Source organism: Schistocerca cancellata, chromosome 4, assembly GCF_023864275.1.
Source record: "Schistocerca cancellata isolate TAMUIC-IGC-003103 chromosome 4, iqSchCanc2.1, whole genome shotgun sequence".
Taxonomy (NCBI): domain Eukaryota; kingdom Metazoa; phylum Arthropoda; class Insecta; order Orthoptera; family Acrididae; genus Schistocerca; species Schistocerca cancellata.
Genome location: NC_064629.1, coordinates 873990186 through 874007156, shown reverse-complemented (window position 1 = coordinate 874007156; position 16971 = coordinate 873990186). Strand labels below are relative to the sequence as shown.

Here is a 16971-nt window from a genome sequence, read left to right as displayed (position 1 = left end):
CTAGTATGTGCAGCGTCCATTTCAAGTGGAATACGACGAGTACTTGTAGTGGGTTCTGCTGCAACACGTTCCAGCACCTCCTCTTCAAAATCGGGTGTGCAAGTGGTCCTCATGTTGGCAAGTTCCTCATTTCTTCTTTACAATGAACCAGTCTCCAGCATTCTTCAATCGAGAGAAATAAATGACGGATGATGCATGTTAGGAAATCGTTCCCTGTACAGCCTTTCAGCAGCGAGAACATTTCAACGTTCTTCCCCACACACAAGGTGCACGTCAGTGAGTTCTGCGAAACTGTGTCGGTACTGCTCCATCGTATTGTACTGTACGTCTCTGAATAGCACTGAGTAATGAATGGGTCTGTCGTTGATTGATAACACTGTCTGTCATGGTAAAATGTAAATACGATAGAACCGAGCTACCTTACGGACAAGTGAAGTGAACAAAAGCTGCATCATGACTTCCTAGATATCAGGCTCATCCTCCTTGTTTCCTTTCAGGAAATAAGGAATGCACGTGTAAATAAACAGCACAGTACGTGTAAAATTGTACGCATGTTAGTGTAAATAAGCTGGAAAGCAGTAATGCTAGACGAAGAGGTAGACAAGTTTAATTCCATATCTCCTGGCTTCTCCGATCGCAGGTTCCCTACCTCAAATTGTTCAGCGGAGCATTCTCTATGTCCTGTTACATTTTTGCACGCTTTTACGGAAACACTCTGTACACACTGCCTGACAAAAAAGTGAAGCACACCGGAGGGAGGAGGATACGAAATGAAATGTCACGCCTTGAGGGTTTATGTAACATTACTGCAGTGATTACAAAGTCGAGTCATATTTACAAAGAACTTTCCAGAATGAGCCCACTTGTTGGTATGAAGCTGCATCCTCTCTGGCCTGGATGCATGCACTGATTCGGTCGGGAAGGGCGTCACTAAGCCATTGTATTCTGTCCTGAGATTAGCTGTCCCACAACTGTTGTAACGGGTCCTTGGTATCCCGGATACTGGTACTGGGATGGAATTGACATCCGAGCTGGTACCCTACACGTTTCGTCGGAGACAGATCTGGGGATCTTGCTGGCCATGGGAGTACCTCAACATCACACAGACAGTTGTGAGCGAGCATTGTCCTGTTGAAAAATGACCGCCCGCATCTCGTGGTCGTGCGGTAGTGTTCTCGCTTCCCACGCCCGGGTTCCCGGGTTCGATTCCCGGCGGGGTCAGGGATTTTCTCTGCTTCGTGATGGCTGGGTGTTGTGTGCTGTCCTTAGGTTAGTTAGGTTTAAGTAGTTCTAAGTTCTAGGGGACTGATGACCATAGATGTTAAGTCCCATAGTGCTCAGAGCCATTTGAACCATTTGAAAAATGACCCCACTATATTGTCTCACGAGAAGTAATGCATGAGGATGAGGGATATCTGTGACGGAGTTCTCAGGATCACTGCCGACCGTGAGCTGAAGTCATGCCCGATGGCTCCCCACATCTCGACACTGACTTTCCGAAACAGTGGAAGAATGGAAACTCTCCCCAAGTCGCCGCCGTACTCGCCGATAATAGTCATACGTGGCAGTGCAGAACTGCAGTTCATCGCTGAACACAATACGACGTCATTCACGAGCAGTTCTTGCTTGCCAGTCACAGCACCACTGCAAATGCAAGCCGTTTGTGGTATGGTATTAATGGCAACATGCACATGTGACGGTAATTCCATGGTCCGGCTGCTGCTAGTCTCCAACTAATGATGCGGGCTGACGCAGAATATCGCAGAGAGTCCATTACTTGTTCTCGGATGGTAGGTACAGATGTGAAGAGGTTACGATGTGCATGATACACAATACGGCGATCCTCCATTGTGGGGGTCATACATTGTCGACGGGAAACTTTAAAACAAGTATGCTTGACCTCACTGTCGAAATGCCATGAAACGTAGTGTCACTGTCATATCTGAATGCTCCACAAAGCTGGTTATTAGAACATTCGACAAGCTGGTCAAATGGAGACTCGCGATGAAGCTCCTTCGAAACTCTGTCAGATGCTGGTAACGCTGTCCTTTGCAGTGATCACTCAGCACCTGACACTGTTCATATCATTATATATACTACCAGGCCTGGTAGCTACGCAAAACACGAACAACACCCATGCATTCTGTTGGCAGTTCCACCTGTCACAAAGAACTGCAGCTCTAATCATTTAATACATATCGCTGTTGTGTTGCACGAAGTTAATTTGACATCCCCCAATTTTTTCTGGGTGTTTCACTCTTTTGATGAGGCAGTGTATACCGGACTTATTGATGCCACTATGCCGGCCGCTGTGGCCGAGCGGTTCTAGGCCCTTTAATCTGGAACGGCGCGACAGCTACGGTCGCAGGTTCGAATCCTGCCTCGGGCATGGACGTGTGTGATGTCCTTATGTTAGTTAGGTTTATGTAGTTCTAAGTTCTAGGGGACTGATGACCTCAGATGTTGAGTCCCATAGTGCTCAGAGCCATTTGAACCATTTTTTCTTTTTTTTTTTTTGTGCCACGATTGTGAAGAATTTGAATTCGCATTTTACTCTCTATAAGGAAGGATATTTTTATTTTATGTTGTTTGAAAACATTTTCAGCGTTTAATGAAACTTTACTGCCGGCCGTTGTGGCCGAGCGGTTCTAGGCGCTTCAGTAAAGTATCAAATGGTTCAAATGCCTGTATTTTTTTGGTTCTAATAAAACCCCATGTCATTCCAAGCATGTGTGTTAATTTTTACCTCTCTATTTACATTATTCCGTGGTTTATTAAGTTTTCAAATTTATACTGACTTTTTGATCACCCGGTACATAAAAATGATGGCGCTCTTGTGTACAGTGATGGATAAGTAAAGTCATAAATCTTAATAGGTACTGAAATGTAAACCAATCCTTTTGCATACCTATAGCCATTACATCATGTATTTTGCGAACAGCTACTGCTAGCTGTGTAAATAAAGTCTCAAAAAGCTAGCGTCTTCGAGGCCTAGCTACATTGCACACAGAAAGCTACATTGGTGTAAAAATTGTGGAATTCCTTGCTTTCGTGTTGAAAAAATAAAATAAATATCAACTGCAATTTCTCCGCCTTTTCTTGATCTATATACTCTTAATAGTAACAGATTACCTATCGTTGTTTAAACATATTATATTTCATGCTTTCCGGACATAACTTGAAAATAAAAATTAGTTTTGAAAATAAAAAGGATCAAGTGTTTTGCGAAATGATTTGCGTAGAAGTAAGGAATAAAACTGTTGGGTATGAGGCGGAACTATGGGCCTCATGGAGAAAGGGTGACCCGGCTGAGTCACGCAATTTGACTCTTAGTCTGATCACAAATATGTGTGTGAAATCTTATGGGACTTAACTGCTAAGGTCATCAGTCCCTGAGCTTACACACTACTTAACCTAAATTATCCTAAGGACAAACACACACACCCATGCCCGAGGGAGGACTCGAACCTCCGCCGGGACCAGCCGCACAGTCCATGACTGCAGCGCCTGAGACCGCTCGGCTAATCCCGCGCGGCAGTCTGATCACAAGGGGTGGCCATTATTGCACGCGTTGATCTCGTAGGCTGACGTGAGGATCAATGAACTCTACTTGACGGGATGTATGTGGAACATCTTAGGTGATTAGAAGTTAGTAGACAGGAATACAATTAAATACTTAGCTTTAATTCAGCATCAGCGATGAATGTCGATCTTGACTTTGTACAATAATATTTACAACTGCGAATACTGCTATACAATTCTGATTGCTTCACACATATATATCAATTGGCAACGCATAAACTGTATGTGGCGCCTGGCTAGGTCGTAGCTACTTACTTAGCTGAAGGCTATGCTAACTAGCGTCTCTGCAATTGAGATCTCCGAAGCTATAAGTGAACCATTCCTATTAAAGTCGGCTGTAGAACTGGGCAGTGCGCTAGCTTGTCTCGTAAGACCAGCCGAGTGGCGGCGCTCGGTCTGCTAGCGTCGACAGTGGCGACTCGCGGGTCCTATGTGTACTGACGGACCGCGGCCGATTTGAAGCCTTCAACCTAGCAAGTGTGTGCCTTGCAGGGTCACCACAAAAACAGATTAGAAAAACATCTGACACGCTTCATTTGCTGTACATGATTTGGAGCATCATTCAAAGGAGCGTCAAATGTTTCTCTAATCTATTTTATTTCTTGTTTTCAGACAATCATTTCACTAAACATTTGGTATTTTTATCAAAATTATTATTATTAGAGTGGGACATCCTCCTCGAAATCAGTTGACGGAAAATCTCTCAGTTGCTCTTTCGTCCACACTAACTACGACGTTTGTCACTGCTTTGTGGCCTAAAATACAAACCGTGTGGTGGGAGATATTTGCAGTTCATCATTGCAATGAAAATTAGAAACTTTGACAGCGATATGTAGATGCTTGCGTAGTTGTCAAAACCAGCGATCACGTACATGTCTGTAATCCCAATTATTTTCATATTGTCATGAGCTTGTTCCTGCTCTGTAACATAAGTCGATTTCAGCTACTTGTATCGTTGTTGGTGTTGGAGTTTTCACAAAAGTAATGTTGATCAAAGTTGGAAACCGAGTAAAGTATAAAAGGAAGTCCTTGAATCTACCTTGGAGTCAGTCTCAATTCTTTAGTTCAAAAAGACGAGAATGTAACAAACTGACCTTCCAAATTGACCCCTTTACATAGCAGACAATAAAGAAATGAAAAGTTTTATGTTTACGGAATTGAAGTGTAAATTAAATGTTTAGTCGAAAACAGAAATAATATAGGTATCATGTCACAGGTGAATACAAAGAAAGACAAGTCAACAATATCAGAGAGGGATATTGTCTGGTGCTTCCTGCATAACACACTACATTGACAAGAAGAAGTTTATCTCATGAGGCGCTTAATTGTGATACTTTTCTACAGTTTTTAAATGAGAGTGTCTCTATGCAAGTGAAACTGTCGTAAAGAGGAGGAAGATAGGATGAAGAAAAACGGAACACAATACTCACAAAATATGTTCGTCAGGATTATAAATTGCTACTATACATTAAAAGCAAGGCAAGAAATTAACCAAAATAATGGACAACTGGTGCAGTCAGTCAGGGAAACAAGGTTCAGATTCTCTTGACACCTTTATAGAATGGATGATAAGCAATGAACCAAACCTTTTTTAACTTGTGTACAACAGACCTGAAGTTTCAGAATATATACTCTGCTAACTTAGAAATAATCCACATTTACATAGTCAACCATACTCTGCAAACCACTATGAAGTGCGCTGCGGGTATTAGTTCCTGTTGTACCATATACTAGGGATGCTTCCCATTCCATTCACGTATGGAACGCGGGAAGAATGACTGTTTAAATGCCTCTGTATGCTCTGTAATTAATCTAACCGTGTCCTCACGACCCCTTCGACAGTGATACGTAGGTGTTGTAGTATATCGAGTCATCATTTATAGCTGGTTTTTAAATCTTTGTTTTCGGTATAGTTTGCGTCTGCTTTTAAGTATCTGCCAATTCGCCAGTTCACTTTCTTCAGCATCTCTGTTACACTCTCGCTAGTATCAAATAATCCTGTAACCATTCGTGCTGCCCTTCTCCCACATACATTCAATATCCCTTGTTAGACCTACTTGATATGTGTCCTACACACTTGAACAGTGCTCTAGGATGTGCCGTACGAGTGACTAGTAAGCAATGAACCGCAGTCTGACACATGCTTTCCTACGATAGGGCCTATGTGATCGTTCCATTTCATATCCCTACAAAGTGTCACACTCAGTTATTTGTATATGTTGACCGATTCCCGGTGTGTCTCGTTGATGCTGATACTAGGTTCTTTCGTTGTGTGAAATGCACAATTTTACATTTCTGAACATTCAAAGTAAGCTACCAGTCTTTGCACCACTTTGAAATATTATCAGGATCCTACTGAATATTAGTGCGGCTATTTTCAGACAGTATTTCATTATAAATAACTGTATCTCCTGCAAAATGTCCGAGGTTTCTGTTAATATTGTCTGCCAGATCGTTAATATACAACACGAGCAGCAATGGCCACAAGACACTTCTGTGGGGTACACCCGAAGTTACTTCTACATCTGTCGATGACTCCCCATCCATGATCACATGCTGCCTCCTCCCTACGAAGAAATCCTCAATCCAGTCAGAAATTTCGCTTGATACCCCATACAATCGTACTTTTGATAATAAGCGTGGGCGTAGTACTGAGTCAAATGTTTTTCGTAAAACGAGAAATACTACAACTACCTAACTGCCTTGATCCACGGCTTTCAGAATTTCACGTGAGAATTGTACGAGTTGGGTTTCACGTGATCGATGTTTAAGGAATCGGTGCTGGTTGACATGGAGAAGGTCCTTCTGTACGAAATACATCATTACTTTGAGCTCAGATTATGTTCTAAGATTCTACAACAGATACATGTGAAGGAACTTTTGTGGATCACTTCTGCTACACGTTGTTGTAGATGGGTGTGATCTACCCTTTATTACAAATATTGTGCGCCAAAATTTTTACGGTTGATCTACGGAAGATTTTGATTAAAAGAGGTGCTAACTCAGCCGCAGATTCAGTATAGATGCTAAAACGGATTCCATCAGCCCTGGAGCTTTGTTCAGTTTTAATTATTTCAATCGTTTCACAATATTACTCTTTGCAGTGGTGCGGAAGTTAAACTGTGCAAGCCGGCCGGAGTGGCCGCGAGGTTAAAGGCGCTACAGTCTGGAACCGCGCGACCGCTACGGTCGCAGGTTCGAATCCTACCTCGGGCATGGATGTGTGTGATGTCCTTAGGTTAGTTAGGTTTAAGTAGTTCTAAGTTCTAGGGGACTTATGACCACAGCAGTTGAGTCCCATAGTGCTCAGAGCCATTTGAACCATTTTTTAAACTGTGCAATACTCTTGGATTTTCATTTGTAAACGAACAGTTCAAATTGGAGTTCAGTGTTTCTGCTTTTGCTTTGCTACCCTCAATTTCAGAAGTCGTTGCAGGCTTCACGCAATGTCTTCTTAACTTTCATTTAGCTCCTCCCTGTATATAGCCTTATGCTTTGATCACACCTATTATGTAGCAGTCTCTGTTTCTTCAGAATTTTCTTTGCATTGAGTATTAACTATGTAGGGTCCCTTCCATCATGAACTGTTCTCCAAGGTGGATCTCTATCAAGTGCATTGTCAACTATCCTTCCAACCTGAGTCGCAGTTCTTCTACATGCTCCTCTCAAGAGTTATACGTTTCGAGTTCCGTACTGAAATAAGATAATACTGTCTCTTTGGAAAAGTTGGTAAAATAGAGAAGTATTATAAATATTTCATCGAATTTGTCAAAGACTTCCAACAATATGAGAGCTATTGACAGAGCGTCGCTGAATGAAATGCGTTTGTCTGTCAAAAGGGAAGTGTGAGAAGATTTCAGCGACTACCGTTCAGTTTATCGAGAGACTGCTTACAAATGCAAAGGAATTCTGGTCATATGTAAAGGCTATCAGTGACACCAAAGTTATTGCCACGACCTTACAGAGCCTTTGGCCAACACACTCACTGATAGCACAGAAACTCACGGATGTTATAGCCACCGAAATTGACGATAGCCCCAGTTAAATTTTGCACCACTATCGACATTAGTGATACAATCAGCTGCATTTAGAAACACCTGAACGCTAGAACTGAAAGAAGCCCCAGAACCTTAAGAAATCCTTTCTTTTATACAGAATTTCTATTAACTATAATATGTCGTAGATCCCCAAAACTGATCCAAAAGCTGAAAGAAAGCACAGGTCACATCCGTTTACAGGAGTGGTGGCAGATGTGACTGGCGCATGGAGAACTAACAACAAGCAAGCGGGCGTCCCCTGGAAACGACCTAGTCGGCCAATCCTGCAAACACCGGAGCACCAAAACCAAAGATGACTCATGAACGGAAAAACTAAAAGGAAAATCAGGAATGGCAAAATTAAAAGAAAATTGAACGAGGAGATTAGCTTCCTAGCTCGCCCGTTCTTCATTCAGGAGCTACAAGATGCCATCAATGATTTGAAAAACAATAAGGCCGCTGGCCTCGACGATCTGAGATCTGAGCAAATTAAACATTTTGGACCGGGAGTACAAGCATGGATCCTAGAGCTAATGAATAACTGTATTACAACAATGCAAATTCCTAAACTGTGGAGGAAAGCTCGAGTTATTGCGTTACTAAAACCAGGGAAAGACCCAGCTGAAGCTAAAAATTTCCGGCCTGTGTCACTGCTTTGTCATTTATTTAAAGTGCTGGAGCGAATGGTCCTCAAACGCATAGCTGATTATGTGGACAAAGCCCTCATTAACGAACAAGCTGGATTCCGACCAGGAAAATCATGCTGTGGCCAAATCCTTAATCTCACACAGTACATCGAAGACGGCTATCAGAGAGGAGAAGTAACTGGGGTCGCATTCCTGGATCTCAGTGCTGCATATGACACAGTTAACCATAAGTTGCTTACCCAGAAAGTGTATAATGTCACTAAGGACTACACCCTTTCTATGTTCGTGCAATGTCTGCTACAAAACAGACGCTACTATGTAACCTTACAATCTAAAAACAGCCGATGGAGGACACAGAAAAATGGACTTGCACAGGGTAGTGTCTTGGCTCCAATATTATTTAACATCTATACCAATGATCTTCCCATCAGCCGCCAGACACGAATGTTCATATATGCTGATGATGCAGCAGTGGCCACACAGGATAAAACCTTTGAACAAGTGGAGGAGAATCTCACAGGAGCCTTAACAGAACTTGCTACCTATTACGACGGCAATAATCTCAAACCAAACCCTAGTAAATCTCGAGTATCCGCCTTCCATCTTAGGAACAAACAAGCTAAACAGAAACTCCGAGTCATGTGGCAAGGGGAAGAGCTGAAACATACAAACAGCCCAAAATACCTGGGAGTAACATTGGACAGAGCACTTACTTTTAAGCAGCACTGTCACAACACTAAAAAAAAGGTCTGTGCCAGGAACAACATACTGCGGAAGCTAACAGGTTCATCGTGGGGAGCTCAACCACATGTTTTGCGCACCACGGGTCTGGTGCTGAGTATCTCAGCAGCGGAATATGCGGCGCCAGTTTGGAGGAACTCTGCTCACACTAAGCAAGTTGACGTCGCCGTAAACGAAACTGTACGCATTGCCACAGGATGCCTCAAACCAACTCCCACAGACATCATTTACCCCATCATAGGCATAGCACCACCCACTATCCGCAGACAAGTAGCCGCCGAGATCGAAAGATCAAAACAAAAGAATGATCCTCGACACCCGATGCATATGCACCGAAAACAACGTGTCCGGCTGAAATCCCGCAGGAGTTTCATTGAAACTACTGAAGAGCTCGCCACCAAGCCCGCCGCAAGGCGGCTATCTCTTTGGGAAGAAATGGTGCCACACTCCACAATGGAACTACTTGAGAAGGGATCTGCAGGATTTCAACTACCTTTTACAACTTGGAGGTCATTAAACCGGCTGCGCACTGGAGTAACTGGGTGCAAATCAAACCTATTTAAATGAGGTTACAGTGATGGCGACAGGTGTGAATGCGGAGCAGTACAGGACTTGGACCACCTACTGATCTGCCCAGATATGTCTATAACATGCACTAAAGATGATATTTTGAAAGTCAATGACAAAGCAATCTACGTTGCTAATTACTGGGAAGGGGAGATATAATTGGTGCATCCGGACACGGAAGAAGAAGAACTAACGTTAAACGCGCACCAGGGAAGTGTGAAGAGATCCACGCTGTTCATGTATAATTATGACCTCGCAAATAATATTAACAGTTACCTCACACTTTTTACAGATGTCGCAGATATTTATATTGAGGTAGTATCTAATAAAAGCTGCAGAAAGATAAAGTCACACCTCGATAAGATTCCAACGTTGTGCGAAGATTGGCAACCTGCTTTAAATGTTCAGAAATTTAAAGTTGTGCACTTTTCAAAAGGAAAAAAAGTAGTATCCTATGACAATAATATCAGTGATTCACGACTGGAAATAGTTAGAATATGCTTGAGTGTAAAATTTTTTGAAGACAGGAGATGGAATGATCAGTCGCAGCAAAACAAGAGGTATATTTCGGTGGTGAGAGACTGGTAAACTGCAGTTGGTTTACAAGAGGACTACTTTCAGAACACTCCTGCGTCCCAGCCCAGAATATTGTCCAAGTGAGTAGGACCCATTCCATATTCGACTAGCAGAGGATGTTGAACGCATACAAGGAAGGGCAGCACGAATGCTCACAGGTTTGTCTGCTCCATGCGAAAACGTCAAGGAAACGCCGACTGATGCTGGAAGGCTGACGCCAACCATCCTGCGAAACGTGCTCCTCGCCCGATGCCGAAGATCCAAGGGATGTCGACCGACCGCAGTCTCTGCCACACGACGTCATGCGGATGCGGTATGGAAGGGAATATGGTCCATACCCCGCTCTCCCGCCCGTTATGCCTACTTTCCAGACATTGGAGCCGCTACTTTTCGAACAAATAGCTCCTCAGTTCTCATCACCAGGTCGAGTACACTCCGCACCAGTCCTCCCACCAGGGAAAACTCCTTGGCCGTACTGAGGTTCGAACCCGGGTCCTCTATATGGCAGCCATCTCCATTGACCACTCACCCTTCTTACAATGTTTCAAGAGCCAATAATAAGTGAAGAATCAAATATTCTAAAGCCTCCAGCGTATCGAACCAATAGGGACCAGGAAGACAAGATTAGATCAAATACATCGTGCAAAGGGGCCATTAAGCATTCATTCCCCCCGCGCTGCAAACACGAATAGAACGAGAAGAAATCTTAATCTGTGATAAAGTGGGAAGTACCCTCTGTTATGCATTCACAGTAGTTTGCACAGGATAGATGCAGATTTAGAAGGAGAATCCAGGGAGCTAGGAAAAGCGTGTTCAGTTTTGAGGCATCAAAGAAGACATCATATATATATACAGGGTGTTACAAAAAGGTACGGCCAAACTTTCAGGAAACATTCCTCACACACAAATAAAGAAAAGATGTTATGTGTACATGTGTCCGGAAACGCTGAATTTCCATGTTAGAGCTCATTTTAGTTTCGTCATTCCAACGTGATCAAATTGTAAATTTTCACAATCAACATGTGTGGGCTGACGAGAATCAGCACGCAATTGTGCATCACGTCATCAACACAGATTTTCTGTGAACGTTTGGGCAGGCATTTGTTGGTGATGTCTTGATTGGGCCCCATGTTCTTCCACCTACGCTCAATGGAGCACGTTATCATGATTTCATACGGGATACTCTACCTGTGCTGCTAGAACATGTGCCTTTACAAGTACGACTCAACATGTGGTTCATGCACGATGGAGCTCCTGCACATATCAGTCGAAGTGTTCGTACGCTTCTCAACAACAGATTCGGTGACCGATGGATTGGTAGAGGCGGACCAATTCCATGGCCTCCACGCTTTCCTGACCTCAACCCTCTTGACTTTCATTTATGGGGGCATTTGAAAGCTCTTGTCTACGCAACACCGGTACCAAATGTAGAGACTCTCCGTGCTCGTATTGTGGACGGCTGTGATACAATACGCCATTCTCCAGAGCTGCATCAGCGCATCAGGAATTCCATGCGACGGAGGGTGGATGCATGTATCCTCGCTAACGGAGGACATTTTGAACATTTCCTGTAACAAAGTGTTTGAAGTCACGCTGGTACGTTCTGTTGCTGTGTGTTTCCATTTCATGATTAATGTGATTTGAAGAGAAGTAATAAAATGAGCTCTAACATGGAAAGTAAGCGTTTCCGGACACATGTCCACATAAGATATTTTCTTTCTTTGTGTGTGAGGAATGTTTCCTGAAAGTTTGGCCGTGCCTTTTTGTAACACCCTATATATATATATATATATATATATATATATATATATATATATATATATATATATATATATATAACGTGCATTCTAATAGCCCTACGCTACAAAAACCACGGAATGGTTGTCAGGTTCACAGAAAAAGTCCCAAAAATCGAATACAATGAAGACTAAATTAATGCAATGGAAGGCTATACAATCGCACCAAAAGTATTGGCACAGTTACATTTTAGTGGTTGTTGGTTAAACGAAACATATATTTCAGAACAGAACCCAGACACGTGCCACCTTACATTACATAGGTTACAAATATGTCCAAATCACCTGTCCGTAAAGTAACATACAGTGTTATGAAAATAAACATCGCTTTTTTGCATCCAAAAAAGTATTGGCACACGCCTATGAATCGGACAGTGTGTTGGTTTTCTTCATTGGTGTTCACCTTCTAATAGCTAGTGTGCATCCCTTTAGCATCTCTAACAGCATGTAAACGCCTAGGAATGCTTTGTATTAAATTCCGGGTGATATCAGGGGTAATTTTCGACCATTCCTCCAGGAGCACTTTCTCCAGGTCGTTTTTGCCGGACGGACGCCTTTTTCTGACTTGTGTGTCAAGATGAGCCCACAGGTTCTCAATCGGGTTCAAATCAGGGCTCTGACGTGGTGTTAGAACCCTTCTGGGGGCATTGTACAGTAACCGCCGGCCGCTGTGGCCGTGCGGTTCTGGCGCTGCAGTCCGAAACCGCGAGGCTGCTACGGTCGCAGGTTCGAATCCTGCCAAGGGCATGGGTGTGATGATGATGATGTTTGGTTTGTGGGGCGCTCAACTGCGTGGTTATCAGCGCCCGTACAATTTCCCAACCTTTGCTCAGTCTAATTTCGCCACTTTCCTGGATGATGATGAAATGATGAGGACAACACAAACACCCAGTCATCTCGAGGCAGGTGAAAATTCCTGACCCCGCCGGGAATCGAACCCGGGACCCCGTGCTCTGGAAGCGAGAACGCTACCGCGAGACCACGAGCGGCGGACAAGGGCATGGGTGTGTGTGATGTCCTTAGGTTAGTTAGGTTTAAGTAGTTCTAAGTTCTAGGGGACTTATGGCCTAAGATGTTGAGTCCCACAGTGCTCAGAGCCATTTGAACTATTTGTACAGTAACCGCTTGCGGGTTTTCATGGTGGTATGTTTTGGGTCGTTGTCTTGTTGGAAATGAAACACCCCAGTAAGGCCCAATGTCTGTGTACTAGCGTGTAAATTACCTCACAACACCTCGATGTATCTCATTGTAGCCGGCCGAAGTGGCCGTGCGGTTAAAGGCGCTGCAGTCTGGAACCGCAAGACCGCTACGGTCGCAGGTTCGAATCCTGCCTCGGGCATGGATGTGTGTGATGTCCTTAGGTTAGTTAGGTTTAACTAGTTCTAAATTCTAGGGGACTAATGACCTCAGAAGTTGAGTCCCATAGTGCTCAGAGCCATTTTTTATCTCATTGTACCTTCGATTACAGCTAGATTTCCAACGCCGGACTCCGCCATACAGCCGCAGACCATGATACCGCCCCGTGTTTGACCGTGGGATGCATGTGTTTGATTTAGCGGTGCGTATTCAGCTTGCTCCAAAATTTCTTTCTTGCATCAGATCCGAACACATTGAACTTCGATTCGTCGCTAAATATCACAGTGTTCCAAAACTCCATCGGCTTGCTGATGTAGTCCTTGGCAAACTGCAGGCGTTTCTGCCGGTTAATTTCCGATATGTATGGCTTTTTCCTGGGAGAACGTCCATGCATATCAGCCTCATTCAACACATTTCGTATAGTTTGAACAGTAACCACCTTGTCGGACGTTGTAAGCACTTTTGGATGGCCAGGACGACTCTTATTCACTGTTGTTCCAGTCTCTTTATATTTATGAATGATGGCTCGTACTGTGGTGTAGCTAACAGACACCTCTGCTCCGATTTCTCGATAGCTTCTCCTTTGTGAATGGAGCAATACCACTCTCTCACGCAAAGCCACTGAATGTTCTTCTTCGGCTCCAAGCTGACCACTATAGCGCAATACAGCAACATACTAGCGACTATGCCGTCAACAACACGCAATGTCTATTGCGTCAGCTGATGGCGTTCCGGTACCTGAAAACCCAGCAATACACCGAGAAGCCACGCTCTGTGCCAATACTTTTTGTGTGCAGAGGAGATACATGTTTGTCATTAACACTGCATTTCTTTGTTAATGGTAGGCAGTTTGTAACCAGCAACGATAAATACGTATGCGAATACTTTTTGGTTTGATTGTATTTGGTCTTGCTGACTGAACAGATTCTACATCTAATCTTTGGGAGAACCACGGACCTTCTGCATACAATCAGCGACCTGTTTTTCGAGAACAGAAAACACAGGTGACTACTAAGCTACAAGGGTCGTTGAAAAGTTACACTTATCTGATTCTATTTCAGTCAAATGTAGCTTTCTCTTTCACTTTTGCACTTTTACGTCTCAAAGGTAATTTAGCGAATCAACATACCTATATGCTAACCCTATATTGCTATGTGAGCGCTGCTGCAAGGCTGGGATTTGAACCACTTTCCTCCCAAATGTGAGAGAGTCCTTTCCCTCAACCACTGTGCCACCTCGCTAGGAGGATTTTTGTGGCAAAAGCTGTGCTATATAACGGTTCCCAGAGATCTCGATTTTCGGTGGTGATAGAATGAGCAAAGTCTTTTGCGAATTTGTTTTGCCGTTAAAATATTTTTCTGACAGGCTGAGAAACCCTGCTCGCGATCCCACTCGACTGGCGGGAGCGAGGATGCTAAAAGTGTGTGTGTGTGTGGTGTGTGTGCGTGCGAGAGTCGTAGTCTGCTGCGGCCTTCCCCCTCCCAACCTCTTCGTCGGCAGTCACGTGACTGCGCCTAGCGTAACAGGCAGCGATGCGGATCAGAGGTGCTGAGAAGTTGGCGTCATGAAGCTGCAGGCGCTGCTCGCTACGCTACTGTTCTGCGCTGAGGCAGGGCGGGTCAAGCGTCCCGCCAAGCAGCTGGAAGGTAAATCGATTATGTTGCCACTCGTCAGATGTCAAGTCCCGTAAACACACATTTCCCGGCCCACAAAATCCACAGTCTGGAACAAAATGAACTTATGTTGCGTTTCATAAACGTACCTTGTTTCACAATGTGTCGTTATTAGACTCAGTAGCTGTCAGTTTATAATTGTTTAATCTGGCAACTTGTTCCATTAGTCAACTTTGGCCATGTTTCGCTGACATGGATGAGGTATATTCTACACAGAATTCAATTACGTCAAGACTTCCACCAGTACCTTACTACTGGTGCATGGTTTTCGAAGCGGTATTTGTCGATGGGTAATAAAGTGCTTAGGTTACCAGCTTGGTATAATATATCGTCCTGGTTTTCACCATGTGAGTAACGTACAGAAACAAAAGTAATAATTTACACGCAAGCATGAATCTGTGTAATGGAAGGTATCTCGAACCCAGTTATCGGGTACATAAGAATTTTTATGGAAGCCTCCACCAACAAATTAGCCTCTTAACTGCCCTTTGCACCTAGCATTTCTACTGATCTATTCAGTGACAAGGTACAAACCCCGCCAATTTCTTCTGAAGTCAATGGATCTCCTCCATCATCCCGTATGAATGGTCATTAATGTGTTTACACACATTCCAACAGTTTCTGTGTGACTATCGAAGTAAGAGTTCATCAGTTATTAAAAACCATTCAACAGCCAAGATCGCATGAAATATTTCATTGTTTAAGACAACGTGTTTCAACAGACTTTGCTGTTATCTTCAGGTCTTAAAGATCTCTGTTGTAAAACGTTTTCATTTTACGCCGAACCTTGACATCTTGGGCGTGACGTTCGGCGTAAAATGAATACGCTTTACAACAAAAAGATTTTTAAGCCCTGAAGATGACAGCAAAGTCTGTTGAAACCGGTTGTCTTAAATAAAGAAATATTTTATGCGATCTTGCTTGTTGAATGATTTTCTACAATTAAAACAGATCGCCCTTCAGTACTCTCAAAGTCAGAAAATTCAACAGATCACCAATTTACTACGTCAGTCACTTTTATTTTAAGTTCGAGTTTGCTTTTCACCAGCCATTTCATCATCATCCGATAGGTTAACATATTTTTTCATCGAGGGATATACTTAATACTTACACATCTGTCGTCTGTTTAGCAGACAGCAATGTGGCAAGAAGGCTATTTGATGTTTTGTTCTGGGGAAGAAGTATCAGCGTTAATTTACAGCACTGAAAGGTCTGACACACATTTCTTTGTGTATGTAGGAGCAGTGCTTTTTGAAAATATGGAATAATGTACTTTTTATGATACCATAGTGCATCAAATGTGTTTGTCATTGCACAATTTAGTATTAAAAGCCGTATCACAATATTTTCAAAGTCTTAAAATGCAAATATTCTGGATACAGGCACTTGTTATTTGAAAGATACTGTGGAATATTACATTCACAGAATCTTTCGTTATACATCATGCATAGTATCATGGAATTACTTATTTAATCTTAAAACTAAATGGAACTGTAGTGATCATTAATATTATCCATTTGCAGATGTTGACAGGTTTAAATTGTTGCACCACTTACTTTATCCAGTTACAAATATTATTTCTGTGAAAATTTGAACCAGAAGTGGACTACACAAAATACGATTTACAATTGACTGGTATCACATTAACATATTGGATGGACATTCAAAGGAATTGCATTTGTTGGGTTCAATTTTATCATTTAGGAGGTTTTGTCCTGTCCGTTTATTGTGTACGAAAATCTCAAGCTCTTCATAGAGATCCGTCTTATGGCTTCTCTTTCAATTATTCAGTGTTTTCAAGCCCTTGTTTATGTTCAAGGCCTTGTTTATGTTGTCAAATATATGTTATGTGTCTATGATGTGTGTTGCTATTGCCGGTCTATCAGATAATATGTACCAGAAGGCGTTGAGGAAATTCTTTAAACTTGACGTTGGAGTTACGACTAGTTTGGCCTGTATAATTTTTTATTGATTCCAGAGTTTGAGTAATTTTAGG

General features: G+C 42.9%; 1 protein-coding gene across 1 annotated transcript in view; it reads left to right on the top strand.

Moving 5' to 3' along the window:
- The first annotated feature begins 14835 nt into the window (after positions 1–14835).
- The window catches only part of LOC126185028 (alkaline phosphatase-like), a 206518-nt gene continuing 204382 nt past the window's right edge, over positions 14836–16971 (top strand). The window contains exon 1 of the mRNA XM_049927761.1: positions 14836–14948. Coding sequence (XP_049783718.1) covers positions 14867–14948 — 82 coding nt within the window. The 5' untranslated portion in view covers positions 14836–14866. The remainder of the gene's footprint in view (positions 14949–16971) is intronic.